The sequence below is a fragment of the Mytilus californianus genome, unplaced genomic scaffold, assembly GCF_021869535.1.
Source record: "Mytilus californianus isolate M0D057914Y unplaced genomic scaffold, xbMytCali1.0.p SCAF_3, whole genome shotgun sequence".
Taxonomy (NCBI): Eukaryota; Metazoa; Mollusca; class Bivalvia; order Mytilida; family Mytilidae; genus Mytilus; species Mytilus californianus.
In genome coordinates, this window is record NW_026262679.1 from 72,614,839 (window position 1) to 72,632,084 (window position 17,246).

The 17,246-nt window shown below is 32.2% G+C and overlaps 1 protein-coding gene across 1 annotated transcript; it reads right to left on the reverse strand.

Annotated features, from left to right (window-relative positions):
* Positions 1-1,441: 1,441 nt before the first annotated feature.
* On the reverse strand, positions 1,442-15,174 carry LOC127735034 (uncharacterized). The gene is made up of 5 exons (XM_052245120.1): positions 14,545-15,174; positions 8,460-8,688; positions 4,413-5,412; positions 2,788-3,030; positions 1,442-2,605 (listed from the first exon to the last, which is right to left on the reverse strand). Exons 1-5 carry the CDS (start codon positions 14,800-14,802, stop codon positions 2,503-2,505), a joined length of 1,833 nt encoding a protein of 610 aa, XP_052101080.1. The 5' UTR covers positions 14,803-15,174; the 3' UTR covers positions 1,442-2,502.
* Between the last annotated feature and the right edge of the window lie 2,072 nt (positions 15,175-17,246).

Consider the following 17,246-nt stretch of genomic DNA (forward strand, 5'->3'; position numbering starts at 1 on the left):
GTAGATCCCAGACATGTGGTTTAAATGAGAATAACTGCGGTAGATGCCAGGAGGTACAAAAAACTAATTTAAACTAGCACCCTTAATTCAAACAAAGCCTTGATAATTCATAAGAGTATTAATGAATTGGGGTACAATAGTTTCCCTATGATTCAGTTAGAAATACAAACAAATATATTCTATGAGTAACCGTTTAAATAAATTCAAATAATAATTAAAATTGTAGGTGCAGCTGGGGATGTAGATGAGTTAAATTAATTTCCACAAATAAAAATGTACTGCTTACAACAATATTCAACAAACAACTAGCCCCCTGAGGTTGGGTAAAATCCGTGTTCCCTGCTCCATTAACACGAATAACACATTAATGTTCTCATACATTATAGAACTAGTTCTACTTTTATTAAAGTACTCAAACATTTAATAAACACTAAGCAAATTTTAAATTCAAAAACAATAGTTGAAAATGTTTGTACATCATACATGACATAACAATCATTGCATCATTTGGACATGAAAGCGTTCCACTTATTTTCAGTTGAGTCCTTGAGAAAGCATGGCATCAATTGAATTAATATTAATGACAAATTATTATTCATATTACATTTAATTTGTTTTTTTCATATATGTTTTACTGTAATTTTGAATGCGTGTAGTCATATATTGATTTTACATCATTTGGAAGCGCATCCAAATCTTTAATAGCATTAAAGGAAAAAGATGTAGAGTCCACTCTTTTAACTTTGGGAACAACACAATTTAATTGGCTTTAATCTAGCGAACAATCCAGGTGTTTGTCGAATTTTCTTAAATTGCCTTTTAAATATGCGAGACACTTGTTGTAGATCTTAAATGGGTGCCATTATCTTAACTGCTTCACTTAATTTTCAATATTTAAAGAGCCAACACTTGATAGTTCTGGTTGGCGAACATTAGACCTTTGACTATTTTTTTCAAAATAGATCTTATAGTTTTATTCTGTTATAAGTTTGGTTTTTGAGCCTGTGATACTCCGGCATACCAGGAACAGGAATAGTCCAGGTGACATTAGATTAGAGTTGTTGTAAAGAGTTTCCGTGTTTCAGACATTTCTGCTTTACGATGCATACGTTTTAATATTAAATTAAGTTAATTTTATTTTTTAATGAACAGTTTTGATCTAATATCTATGTCTAATGCCGTGTTCAAGCATTGTCGATTATATCTCCCATTTAACACAGTGCTGCGACACAAAAAATATAAAAGATTACTAAATATATCTTCAAAGATATTGCATGTTGTATCATTGTCTGAACGCAGTCGTATACGCTTGTAACAGAGTCCTACGGATCGGAAATGGTCCGTAGAGGTAGGCCAAGTACTTCAGACAGTAAGTGACACTCGGGACCCTCAACCGATTTTGTCTAGTCGGATTACAATCGTTAATGATCGTGACTATGTCTTGACATATTATGCTATATCGTAACAATGTCCTGTGTTGTCTGGAAGCTGCCTGGACGATAGCCTGTGGAATGGGCATAATCTGGAGAAATTTGTCATTGCCGGTTTAGTCCAGATTGCTTCTAGAGCTAGCGGATGTGTACAATCTTTGTAGAATCCGTTCTGGAACAGTCCCGTATTTAATGGATAATTTGACAACTATACCTACGTCAGAGTCCGGAAGAACCGAACACGATACGACCTAGCCTAGACAAAGCTGTTTGCAATGCAGTACAGCAGTCTGCTGTAGAACTGAGTTCCGAAGTGTCTCGATCATACAAAATATGACAACAGTACTAGGATTTCAGATGCGTATATTTCCGAATTCGGCTGAGCTGCTTACATCTGGAGTATAACATGTGCGTCTGTGTCCTTTTTGGACAGTACTTAGACCGGTTCACCTTGAAAGCTATTTAAAGGCTGTGACTTCTGCAGCAGGTTGTTCTCATGGAAATGGTAGAAGAAGAATTAGTTTACCAATTATTACTTTAACAGAAAAGCACTGCGACCCGGGAGACATAGAAGATACTTGTTCTAACCCTGGATATCCTGAATAACTCTATTATTGGAAAGGGGGATTCATTCCCAAACTCCTATTTGGGACTACTTTATAATTTGAAGCCACTCGTTTGCCAAAAAGTTAACTTGAAATTTGATAACATTTAATAAAATTTAAAAGTTAAAAATACATACAATAACAAGCAAATTAAATTTTCTGAGAACACAATGTATTTCTAACCATGAACAATGTTTATTATGATCAACAAGTTGTCAAGTTCAAAAATGAAAAAGTAATACATGTATTTATACAGTGTATTTCAAATCTTACAGGTTTTCTGTAATAATTATACAGTTTGGAGACATAACTTATACATTTTGCAAGTTTGCTGCAATATGAAAACATCATTTCAGCCAGAAGTTTAAAATTATATTTCTTATTGAGATGCGACAAGTTGAAATTCAAAATTTTAATAAATCAATTTGAAAATTGAAAACATCTTTATGAGGTGTAGTACTATCACGTCAATCACCAGACACAGGTTGCACAAGGGTATGAATTTTGGCGGATCCAGAGTAGCCTCCGTGATATGCGACACCATAACCATCATACTGCTGCGACTGCATGCTATTTTAAAATTAGAAAAAAAAGTTAACACAGCATTAAGTAAAAATGACATTAATAAATAAATAAATAAAGTTAAAAAAATATTACATTTTATAATTCTGGAAATGATAATTTATAATTGAAAAAAAAATTAAATGTCATAATTTAAAAAATTACATTTTATATACAGATAGCTTATTTACCTTATTTCTGGCATGCTTCTAGCGCGCTGTTCCTGAAAATACTGCTGCGGGAACTGCAAGCGGTTTTCAGGGTTGAGAGTACTGTTATGACTCCTATCAAACTTGTAACTCGTCATGCTGCCATCGCTAACTTCCTGCGACATATGAGTACTGATCACAGGCTGGGGTGTGGCTTCCTGTCTAAATGATGATGCAGAGGTCTGTGAGTCAAACACAAGAATTGGGGTAATATTCTTCTTAAAGCTGAAAAGAGAGAATCGTTACACAGTATATGTTTTAATGGGATAGAAATAAACTTTATAAGTAAATTGTTATTTGGTCAATAATTTTGGCAATACATTTTATATATAAATTTATTGCAAAAATTTGGAAAATTACTTGGCCTCAGAGTCGGTCTAGCTAGATATAGCCAAATTTAACTTCTTGTGGAATGATATAATGGGGATGACAGCAGCAGCCATGATCTCATCTCGAAACTTGGCTGTTGCGTCGGCCCTCTCCTTCATGTGGCTAAAGTACTTGGCATCATATTGAAATCTATATTACTAACAATACGTCATGCATTTGGGAAAGCAAATTACTGTCCTGATAATTTGTTTAGTACAACAAATAGCTATACACTTGGTTTCATATTTTTTCGCCAATATCCTTTCGAAGACATCTTCTTTTGTTGGAGAATTTCAGGAAATATGGAGTCACACTATTATATTCTTGAAAGTCATCGGGAAAACATATAGCCTGCTTTATCTACGGAAGACGTAGCACAATTGTGTAGTATTAAACTTTTTTGTTTTGTTCGGTACTTGCTGACTTCAAAATGTTGGTACCCAATTTCCAATGATACACAATGGGAAAACAGAGAGTGATAAATTATGGATTTGAACATGTGCAAGACAGTAAAGCTTACCAATAATTATACGAAGGTCGGTTCCAAATATCTAGAAGCTCTTTAAGTAATTGACGAGAAAAGCAACAGAAAGGGTTAAGGACAAATGGAAGAATTGACTAACAGAGAAAAACTAGTATACAAACTACATGTACAACAATAATTCATCAACAATTACCATAATACAGTTTTATTGTAATTGGCTATGAACTAGCTTTCAGTAACTGCAAGTACTCTCAGATCGGTACCTGATGTCTTGTCTTTATGTTGGTTGTTTTTCTTCCTTTGTGCCATTCTGATCATTCTACCCATTTACAACTGATTTTTCAGTTTGTTGTTATGCAGTGTTATAACAACACTGTCCGAATAAGTGGGGGTCTCATATACATGTTTTAACACTGCCATATTCACATTTTGTTATTTACGCCTCTTATAACTGTTTTTACAGTATTGATTTTGCTCATTGTTGAAAGCCTTAAGGGGGCATATAGCTACTTATATCTATGTCATTTGATTTTTTGAGGATAGTTATCTCATTGGCAATAATACAACATAGCCTTACTTTTATAGGAATACAATATGTATTGTTCAATTGCCACACATTTGGTAGAATCTCACTGAGTAGTAATCCATTGTCCCTTTCACTGGATAACATATGTAAACTCTGAAATAACATGCAATATAACTAAATTTTACTGTAATACACATCTTTAATTAGAGTATGTATTCCGGTTCTTACTTGATGTCCTGCTCATTTGTTTCATCATTAAGTAACACAGTTCCTTTAACATGACTGGCTGCCAAAATGTCTGCATACTGACGAGCTTTCTCCTGATCACCATCATTAATGGCTGCATGCAGCAATTGAGTATAATGTTTCGACTGGTTTTGATCTTGTTTTGCTTTCATTGTAAGATTTTCTGCACAAACAGGTAAAAGGTTGTTATCATCTGCAATGTTTGAATTTGTCTTACCAGTGCACTCAAAATCAGTATCTGATATATTGAAACCTTCACTAAAAACAATATTTTTAGCATCGTTATTCATGTCAACATTTTCACTATTTTCAGTATTTGTGTCTATGTCTGTAATTCTTAAAGTTTTCTCCAGGTTTTCATGCTGATCAGACAGAACTTTGACAATTTGTTTGTCAACATTTTCACTATTTTCAGTATTTGTATCTATTTCTGTAATTCTTAAAGTTTTCTCCAGGTTTTCATGCTGATCAGACAGAACTTTGAGAGTTTGTTTGTCCCCTATCATTGTTTCTCTGTCACCAATTTCTAATTCGATATCTACTATCCAAGCCGGATCATCAGCTGTTTGAAGAAAAAGCTCACATGACTGAGGTGAAGATAATGAACCATTTCTTTCTTTGTTGTATTTTTCCTCAGGGGTCTTTATATTTGATCTGAAATCTACTGTCCAAGCTGGATCATCGACTGTTTGAAGTAACTCACATGATTGAGGTGCTGATTTTGGACCATGTCTTTCTTTGTAGTATTTGCCTTCTCGAATCTTTACATCTGACTTTACTGATTGCGTACTCTTACTTTTTTCCAGTGCTTGATCTAAACCAGTAACTCTTGTTACATGAGGAGGAGGGTTATATGGCCTGTGCACGAGAGTATCTGAAGAACATGAATTATCACTGATTCCACTTTCTGATGAGCTTTTTCCTTTTATTGTCTGAATAAATTCATCCGGTTCTTTGTGTTTAAATCCTACTAAAATATATTCTGAAATAGAAAAAATAAAAATCAATGCATCATGTCAGCAAATGTATTTTTGATTTTAAAGCACTAAATCCATAAATGCAATTTGTTACTTTAGATCATTTAATTCAAATCAGTTGTTGGAAGCTCTTTTTAAGTATTGGAATGGATATACATAAAAGTTCGTTATAGTTTCTCCTACTTAGTAGATCTTATTCAAGAAGAATTTTGTTATTTCAATAAAGCATAACTAACGTTCAATGATTTTAGATAACTGAGATTGAAATGTAGCCCTTGTAGGTGCATGTCCCGAAATTATTTTGTGAGCCATCATTCATTCCGATTCCACTTTTTACACTATACAAACAGTAAGGCCATTCATAACAATCACTGTATACTCAGGCCAAGTGTCTTTGTAATCTCAAATATTTTGATTCGCTTATGCACTACAGTAGTCTTGGCGGCTTATTTCATACAGAACAAGATCACAATTGTACACTATTCAAAGGTTTACCGACTGCTTAAAATGTCAAAATCGCATTGAGAACCTTTTTTTTATTTATAATCTATACTTGAAAACTAATTTTATTGATAAAGTCGAAAAGAATGTTTAATGACGGCAAGTTTCTTAAATTTTTTTAAACCCATTCTTCATGATCTTTTCACTATCAATCAAAGTGGACAAAATGTCAAGCAAGAGGCTCCTAAGAGCATAATTCGCTCACCTGTCAATATATAGGAACACACAAACTAGTCAATAATCGTGTTATAAGGACAATTACTCCTATTAGGAGTCATCCAACAGTTTCGGTCATATTGACATTCTTGTAAAGCTGATAATTTATGCTTTTACTGTTTCTACCTATCTTTTATAGTTTTCAAGATAATATAGGCAAAAACTAAATGATTAGTAAAAAATTATCATTTTATAACAAGTAAGAAAACACTCAAAAGTAGTAAAAAAAATCGTCATTTAAGGGCAATAACTGATAATTGTTTCGGTCATATAGGTATGTTTGTATATTTTAATATGTTGCGGTTTCACAGACACTTGTCCACATGCGCAAAATCAGTGTTATTATGGATCATTCGAGTTTCTAAATGAAAAGAGAGAGAGAGAGAGATCGTCTAACAATATAATTTTAACACTATATTTAGTATGTAAATATCAAAAATATTTACAATGCGATAAAACAAATTGACAAATTAGCTTCATCAGTCTTGTATCTCAATGATTATCAGTATAAATGTGTATGTTGAGAAATACTACCTGAAACCAAAGATAATCAAAAAAAATATCACTAAACAAAATTTATTTGAAAACAAATTCAATAACCTGTTTCATGACGAGTAGGTGTTTATTGTATTAAAAGGATAATTGATAGTATTGTTTCCTTCTCCGTTTATAGATTTGTGATATTTCTAATTGTTTCAACCTAAAAAGGAAGACAGCTTTCGTCATAATCAACACCAACGTCCTTTCCATTCATGGGTATCTTAATATAGTTCTTAATAAGAATAGTATTCCGATCCAAGGATACGTGGAAGTGACACAAATCGTTTTTCCAGATAACACTTTATAAAGGTCATGCATCCGTACCCAAATACTGAATCAAAACATAGATTTAAAACATAAAATCCTATCAAGTCAAGGTTGCATGCAACCATCACCATAAGATTAAAAATCAACTGTTTACAAAACTTGGATTTTTTCAAAATATTTGGAATTTTCTGCCCCTGGAATATATACTTTTCCTGTATTTGGCAAAGCCTTTAGGGACTTTTGGGTCCTTAAAAAATGCTCTTTGACTTCGTAATTAATCTAGCCTTTTCATCTTTTTTTATTCGAGCGTCAATGAAAAGACTATTGTAGACGAAACGAGCGTAAGGCGTGCAAAATTTTAAGTCTTGTTCATTTAACAAATGTTTAGTGCATTTCAGTCTTAATTTTTTTTTCCTATTTATATATTTATAACAAAATTCAATTAATACCGTGCGCATGATTTATCATTCGCAAAGACTACATTTCACTTTAAGTAATTAAAAAAGTTCATTAAAATAATGACACAAGCGTTTTTGTGTCCTTTATAAAATTAAAAAAATGGAAAGACGTGGTATGATTTCCAATGAGACAACTCTCCACCAGAGTCCAAATAACGTAGAAGTTAGCAACTATATGTCAATGAACGTTCTTCCACAATGAGAAAAACACATACCGCATAGCATTTACCTACTTTACGGATGATGAATTAACACTCTCCTTGACGACACTGCTGTTGGTTTACAATAATAGTAAGGGGATATAAAGTCTATGCGGTACGTAGATCCGTTTACATTTGGGTTGAAAGACCCTTATAAAGTGTACCTCCTTTGCCAGTCGTTTGTATTTACGAAATTAAAGTCGTTGATTTTATAAATTGGAAATACTTTAAATTTTCATCAATATTTCACTTAACAGCAATGTTCATTTTGTTCAACCGCTAGTGTGATGCCAAAAATCGCCAACAAGTGTAAATCCGAGTAAAGACATATCTGATGACAACAAATAACTTCGATCAATGGCCGTCATCCGGAAATGTAGATAAATGAAAAACATATCATTCCATTGGACACTTAAGTATTACCTACGTCACATTTTTAGGTAAATTTGCAGAGGTATATTTTGACATTTTACTTTCAAGATTTTAACCCTTGAACTATCAATATCGTAGTTAAATATTATAACGTTCTGATGCATCCAGCTATTGCATGATACTATGACTTTTTTTTGTATACACACACTGTCCAAATTTTTGTCACAATTGCTGTTGGATGACCAATACTTTTCTTGGCATATTTTGAGTGCACATATCAACATTGACTTACTTGTGTCAAAATTTTAAGGATAAATCCATGCAAGATATCTTCTCTATTGTATAACTCTTAGATATAAATCCCTGTCAGGAAATAACTATAAGAGGTATCCACCAAAAATATGTCCATACCTGTCCATTATAAATATTCTTCTATCCATAGGGTTTTAATTCGATAGGTCATGGTTGCTGTATGAATGATTTTTTTTAAGTACTTACTTTTATTCATTTTTGCTTTGCTTTCTCTACAAACATTCAGAGTATTGATCACATTCTGAAGTTTCGGATAAAACTTATCAAACTCCGGTCCTTTCGGGAACTGTAATACAAATGATCTTTTTCTACCCTGGTCATTCAAATGGAACTCTTGCCAAACTTTAGACTTTTCTACAATGTGTTCCAATGATTTGTCAATGAGTCGATTCAGATATATGGTCATCAATGGAGTCTGAAATATAATAAAAAAATGTGTCTATTTATTTTTTTTAATTCAGTTTCCTTTTCTAATATAGTTGTGTTTCTGTTTTTGCTACCACTAATCAAAATAGAAGAGTAAAATTACAGAAGGCGCCAAGATACGGGCGTCATGAAAATTTCAATATTTTGTAAAGAAATATATATATAACGAAAAATTGCGAGTTCTTTATCTATTTTTTCCTTATTTTCAATGGACACAAACTTCTTTTTTTTAACTTCACTTCTGAAACAATTTTTTTTTCCAAAACAAAATTGCAATCAAGCAATTTCTTTTTTTTTAATCTCCCCACAAAAGATGAATGCTCGATGCCTTAAGATAGCTATAATGCTCAAATAATTATTCCTAATGAATAACAAACTGATAATTAACATGTTATGGGAAATGATTTTGCAACACTGTTTCTAAGATAACAAAGGCGCTTCGTGTTGTCTGTAAGGAAATCTATCTTTCAGGCCTATGTCTTTTTGACTTGTTATCCAACAATGACTTCCTTTTATTTGCTAGAAAATATAGAAAGCTATTTAAGTTAGAATAACCATGAAAGCATAAACAGGGGTGTCAATTTTACATTGCGATAGCATCCATTTTTAAAATTCCAGTGCACAACTACACTTAATGATTATCATTATGGTAAATTCTTTTAAGATTTTCTAGATTATCTCCACAAAAAATGTGACCCGCAGACGGACAGACAGGCAGACCGACTGATATACAAAGTGAAAACTATAAGGCTCTCGTATCCTTAATGTGGGTCCCTATTAATAACCATTTATCAATAAAGTTTCAATGTTGTACTTTAAAACTATTCATTCCATTTCGTTAGTAATACAAATATATAAATTTAACAAATTAAAGTAGTTAAATCAAAGAATGGATTCAACGCATTTACAGAAATTAAACACTGGTAACTAAGGGATTGTGGTTAAACGTCTATTTATAATTTGTAAATGAATATATTTTGCTATAGGGCTCAATATTCTTCAATCAGCCGAGTCGTGTCTTGCAGCATAAGAATGTCATTTATTGTCGTCCTCCAATACAGTTAGTAAAAAAATTCAATAAGATTTTAATCAAAATCAAACAGGAACAAGAAAAGGAAACAAATTTTTTGTTCACTTCCCTTCTGAAACAAATCACATATTTTTTTCAAGAAATTAAGAATCATACAATTTATTTTTTAAGCAAAATTTGTCAAGGATTCTGTTTCTTGCCTGTGATTGCTGCTGTCAGTGTAAATTTTAATTTGACTGCCAAAAACTAAGTCCATTTATAAGAAATATAGATGATATAATGACAAATGATAAAAACAAAATGTTCATAGGTTATTTCTTGGTCATGTAAATGCTTATGTTTATGTTTCGTAACATTCCATGAAGGGGTTCAACAAAGTTTTTTTATATCTAAAAAATCTAACCCTGGACTGTATGTACATCCGTAAAATGTTAACGGCAAAAAACTAAGGCCATATATCAGTTTACATAAAGCTGAAAACAATATATATTTTCAAAATTTTGCTTCATATGTTATCTCTCATAGAAAATTCATATAAATTCTATCAAGGTTTGACAAACTTATTAATGTCTAAAAACTTTTAAAACGCCAGACAGTATCTTAATGTTGACTGTAAAAAAACTACGTCCATTTGTTACTAAAATACGGAGAAAAAAGAATAAGATATTTTCAGTTTTGCTCTGGATACTGTCTTTTGATCACGAAGAAGCATCTGTCTAAGTTTTGTAAAAATCCATCAAGATGTAACAAAGTTATTGGTGTAATAAAAACTCTTAGACTTGTATCTATATATTAACTAAAAAAAAACTACAGAATGTAGGATCAGTATGTGTAGCTTTTATGACAGAAAAACATGCCCTCCCTCCGACCAACAAAATATGAATGGTCATTGCCTAAAACGTTCACATAGTTTCATTATACAGGTTGAAAGAATATACAACCAGACTAAGTACGTTAAAACGTTAAACGTTATTATTCATAGAAATATAGACATCTTTTAGGGTAGGGCGTTCGAATTTCCATGGTGAGGGTCATAATACCATGGCTAAAAAAAAATAATCATAATTTTTTTTTCCAAAAAATGTTTTATTTTCTATCATGATACTTACTGCAGCATTATAACTAAAGTATTATGTTTTTGTAAATAAGAATTTTGAAGTATAAGAGGAGCGGTATCTTCTTGGATCGACTACATTTTATAAAATATGTTTTCCTCGAATTCCAACATAATTAATTGAATAGATGTAGATCTTGCTTTCACAGGCACTTGTTTCTATCCATGGGAAGATCCACTATCAAATATACGTTGATAGTGGATCTTCCCATGGATAGAAACAAGTGCCTGTGGTTGTTTGAGTGAATGGTATTATACTATGACCAAGGATACGTGTTATAAATCTGTTTAAACATATTTCTTCATTCAAGTACTTAATGAAACATTATAATAAGATCATGTAGCTTATATGCTTAGATAATTTGAAATTCTGACAGCTAAAGGGGGTTCAAAATACCACGATTAAGAATATTTATCTCAAATCTTTTCTGACAGATATTTTTTTCTTCAAGATACTGATAAAGACATAATTACTATAATTATAGAGGTTGAAACGATATTGTCAATTACAATGTTTACTTAATAGGAGAGTGGTGTCATCTTTCCCTTAAACCAGTTAATGCAGAATTATATTAGTTAAAGTATTGTTAATGCGATTATAAATTAAAATTTTGACCTATTAAGATAGGATGTTCAATTTTCCATGGTAGGGCGTTCAAAATACCATGGCTAAGAAAAGATGTTACAAAATTTTTTGCGAACATATAAGTTTTTTAATTTCTTTGAAGCATTATTACTAGTTTTAGTAGTTCAAACGCAAATCCTTAAATATCAAAGAGGGTCAATTTCATACTATTGACTCCTTAAAGATCTATGATTTGCAACTCATCATATTCATTCAATCTATTTGTATAGTTATCCTAAAAGTAGTTAAAATGAATAAAACATATTTGAAAATATGTTTTAACATTTTACCTAGCTATGGCAATAGTGCTCCAATAAGTGTTTGGTATCATTGAAAAAAAATTTCGAGAAGATGTTTGATTTCTTTAACTTAGCCATGGTATTTTGACCCCTACCATTGAAAGTTGACAACATCCCACTTCATGACGTCAGATTTTCAGATCATCATAGCTTTTCAAACTACTTTAAATAGTAAATGATGAGTAATTTTGAAAGATAATACATGGTTGAACAATTGTTTAAACACTTTTACTATGCCATGGTATTTTGACTCCACGAACCACCATGGAAACTAAACCCACTTCCCCTTCTTTGTGTAGTGATAATGCCCAATAAGTATTTGTAATATATATGTAACACTCAGAAACGTGTCCATCCCCCCAAACGTGTCCGATTCCCCCAAACGTGTCCATATGACGTCGCTGAACTGCAAAACATGTCTAGTTGCTAAAGGGCGCAAAAACGTGTTCTGTTTATAAGCGCCCGATTGTGTCCATTTAATTTTTAAAAAAAAAGGCCAAACGTGTCCGGTTTATTTGAAACCGTAAAGTCTCCATTTTAAAAGCACAGAAACCTCTTTTGCATGAAGCAGGTCGTACAATACCCTCATACATTATATAGCCATTTAGGTATCATCGAAGAATATTAGTACAATGGAATCCACTTAGTAAACAATTATTAAAACTGTACAAAACTAATAAATTGCAATGTTTATGTTTTTTTAAATACGCATGACATATTTGCCACTGGACATTAAGCAATCAACATTCAATAGTTCATTAGGTGTTGCAAATTTAGCTTGCATACTTAATAAAAAATAACCGGCGTTGAACAAATTAATGCTAATAAATTTCCACTTTATTAACAGTGAAGCACCGTGAAAATTTACAAGATAAAATATATTACATTTTTAATTGTGAAATACCTCTATCTGAACTTTATATAAAACATTATTAAAACCGCTGCAAGTAAAAGTAACTTTTTATTGTGGGATTCTTTTTTAACCTGGTGTCTATTTTTTTGAAAGCAGAAGTCATTGTGCACAGTGTAGCATGTCTTGGACATTTGTCTATACGGCTTACTTAACTTTCCTCCAGATTTCTTTGGGTAGCTACTTTGATTTTTTAAGAATTAAACCGAACCCGACGTCTTTTATCGTATCCCACGCCATATAATTGCCGTAAACGTTTTTGACTTCACAGAGTTATATTGGCGCTAAGAGTTTTGAGACGTTGTGGCGTTTTTATCTGGACACGTTTTGGCGAATAACAATTATCGGACACGTTTGGGGATATGAAATCGGACACGTTTGGGCGATTTATGATTTGAAGGACACGTTTGGTCGGAAAAGACACGTTTGGGGGTATCGGACACGTTTGGGGGGATGAACACGTTTGGGAGTGTTACATATAAAACATGTTGGAAAGAATGTTTTTTGACATTTTCACTTCGCCTTCGTATTTGACCCCCCCCCCCAAAAAAAAAAACATAGAAAATAACCCCCCCCCCCCTTCCCCCATCTAATGGATATTATATTTCATATTCAACTAACTATTCAAACTACTTTGAATAGTTATAATGCTATACTATGTTCTTGTTGTGAATTATTGTAATTATTACTTAGTCACTGTATTTTGATCCACTATCAAGGACAACTGCACGTCCCCAAATATCTTAGATTTTCAAATCCCCACAGTTATTCAAACTGCTTTATATTATCATAATGTTCCAATAATTATTTGGTATAAATTAAACATGTCAGAAATTATTTTTGACACATTCACATAGCTTTAGTATTTTGACCCCTTACCTTGAAAAATTTACCTCCGCCTAATAAGAACTTGATATTATTAAACTACAAATGTATGTTGGAAAAGATGTTTTCAGATTTTTTTTTACTGAAGGGATGATATTTGGACCCTTTCCTAGAAAAAAAACCATCAGATTTTCTAGCTGTCATTGCATTTCAAATTACTTGATGTGGTTTTATTATTCAAATTAATATTTGGTGTAAATAATCATTATGGAAAAGATGTTTTTTTTTCAACATTTTCACTAAGCCATGGTGTTTGGACCCCCCTAAACTATGGACTAAGACTGAACTCCCCCTATATAGACTGGCGCAGATGTTCAAATCAATTAAGCTAGTCTAGTCAATCTATTTTATATAATAATAATGCTTCAAGACCTATTTGGTATGAATAAAACAAGTTGGAAAAGTTGTTTTAACATTTTAACTTGGCCATTTTAGGTTTTTCGTTTATTTGCGGCATGTAATTACCTAATTTTCCTTCTTTTTGGATGCATTTTAGCTTTTTGTGAAAATAGACGTTCGGTTCTTGTCAAATCTAATTGTAGAAAAAAATATTTTGAATGTGGCGGGATTAAGCATGTTTGAGAGCGATCAACCCTCCTCCTTACCTTGGACAGTGGTTTAACAGCATATTAAGAACAAACTGTAACAAATCAATAGGAAATGGCATAGCGCAACAGATTGGTCCGAAGCACAAAAGACATCAGAACAAACTTTAAAATCCAAGAGGAAATTGCTTAATTCAACGGATTGAAACAATGCACACAAAACAACAAACATAAAAACAAGACACGGAGTACTAGCAGTTACTGAAAGTTACTGAAAATAATTTCAAATCCAATCACAACTTATACATAAACTTGATATTTTTATCCAGGTGCAGATGTACATTATAAGATCAACTGTATGTCCACCATAAATAAAGATCTGAAGAATGCAGGTTAATATGAGACAAATCAAATGTGCATTTTGCTTAAATATATACCTGGTTTTCATCTCCTGAGAAATTAACTACGTCCTCCTGTGCGTCGGATTCCAATAACAAAATAGTACAGGAACCAAAGGAATGCAATGATAGTTCTGACTTCTTCCTCCTAAAAAGATGAACTTTTGATTTCTTTGGTACAGGAACAAGCACTGTACACTCATGACATGTTGCTATCTGCGGCAATTCAGAGAAAAAATACACTCGACTCGATCGAGGCCTTGGATTTTTCTCTGAGGAATTAGTCTCTTTGCTCATTTTATCAATCTCCCTTTCACAATTTATTATTCCTACTTGTGTTTTGGATCACTGTTAAATAAACCAAAAAGAGAAGTTCAAAAATCAAACTTATATTTAACAAGCTAATTAACAAATGTCACTTTTTCCTGTCGTATTTACTTCCTGTTTTTTTTTTGTATATGTCAATGTTCCGCAACGCTTCTTTCATTTATTATCAATTTTGTAATTAACAATACTATTTGTTTAGTAAATCGTCATCACATAATCTAAAAAAAACTCTAAACAGCAGTACAAGAAAATGTTGATAAATTATGTTGAAATAAGCCAAAAATAAATTCAATTTTGTTAAAACAAAAGTTCATCAACAAGTTACATCCATTTTATATGTATTACTTCCTTATCTACAGTCAAACAGTCTGATCAAAATCACACTTCTCACTTGGTATCTTTTTATATGTCGCGCGTGGGCCCCACGCAACATATCAGAAAACGAGAGCGCTTAGAGGTTTGATTTTAATCCAAATGACAGTCAACCAGTGTCTTCCTGGAATGCCTACCCTACATTTTATGAAATTAATATCTATTCATCGAATGCCGACAAAAAATAAATTGAATAAATGTTTGTTTTAGTGAATGGGGGTGTTTTAGAACAAAATTTAATTATTAGGAAAAAAGTAGATTAAAGATAAAATGTTAAATAGCACTATGGCGCGGAATCAAGGTCATAGTTAATGATTTTAGCATATGCTTAATCGTATTTCAGCATATGCTAAATTCATTTTATCACATACTAAATTCGTTTTAGCATGTGCTGAATTATTCAGCATATACAGAAATATTCAATTCGGCTAAAATAAATTCAGCATATGCGAACGTGGATTCAGCATTGAATAATTATGACCTTGATTCCGCGCCAAAAAGCACCTTATAAATTTCACCTTTTTCAATAAAAATGAAACTGAAATGGAATGGAATAATAAAGAAAATGGTATACAATTCAAATTTTAAAAAACCCATAAAATTGAAACAACTTAATGAAATAAGTGCATATATAGATGTTTTCAAAATGTAATAATCGAAATGAAGGCTATTACTGTTATAAAAAAAAGTAAAAAAAAATTTTCTGAAATGTGATTCATGTACATTTTAAATATATGTGTGTTTTATTTATTTATGATTGTGACACGTTCTTTGTTACACCACATATAGAGGCCCTACTGGTTATTGTATCTGATAAATAGACCAAACCACAAAAACTAAACATTGTCCACTGAACCATGAAAATGAGGTCACGGTCAGATGAAACCTGCCAGTCAGAATTGTACACCTTACAAACATTCCATACACTAAATGTAGTTATTTCATATCGGTTAAGAATTAGCTTCTCTTATTGGATAACAAGAGGCCACATGACATTCTTTATTCTTCAGTAATAATTTCTATCGGTCTTTAACAGACTTTTACATGTTAATGACCGATGGGGCGTGGTTTCTCTGTTGATAGAGATGTCCCTATAATAAAACATTTTTCTGTTTTCAATTTTATATTGAAGTTGTTGAATTGTTTACCATATGTTTTCGTTAATTATAAAATTATAGAAAAATTTTGTTTTCATATACAAAAAAAAAAACTAACGGTATAATTTATAACAAAACAATTTACGAAAAACAAATATGACAGAATGAATCAACAACAACCACTGTACTACAGGCTTCTGACTTGGAACAGGCATATAATGTAGCGGGGTTAAAAATGTTTGTGAGCGCTCAACCCTCCCCTAACCTGGGACAGTGGCGTAGCAGCACAACATAAGAACAAACTGTAAGTTCAATTGCAGTTGCAATTGGCTAAACTCAAAGATCGGAATGAGGGACAAAACCCACTAACAATAAAACAATAGACGCAAGGCACCGAAATAAGAGTACTCGCAGTTACTGAAAGCTAGTTCAAAGCAGATTACTAGTACAACTAATAAATAATCATGTTCTCCCAGGCTAAAGTATCAATCAGTACACATCCAACGGACCATTACCAGTCTGAGAAATGCATGGCTTTTGAATAAAGTATTATATATACATCCGATTCTCTTTTTCTCAATCCACGTACCTACACAAGCAACTACTGTCATTTTCATTCTGGAGTCAAGGGCCTTTTAAATTCACCATTTTTTTGTTTTTTGATTGATAAATAAACCGCCAAGTTCCGTATTCGTGTTTGCTGCATTTGTAAATTTAAGATCTGGTAAATCACCGTCACAAATTGAACATATATGACAGCTATGATACATGCACTAGTAATTAGATTTACATAACACTAAACTTAGTTAATAATAGACTCCTTTTAACAAACACCTGTGAAACAAGTGGTCTGCCAATAGACCAATTATAAGATGACGCGAGTTGTGAATATGTGCTTAACTGCTTTTAAATTAGGTGCTCTGACAGAGCCCATCGCACTAATTT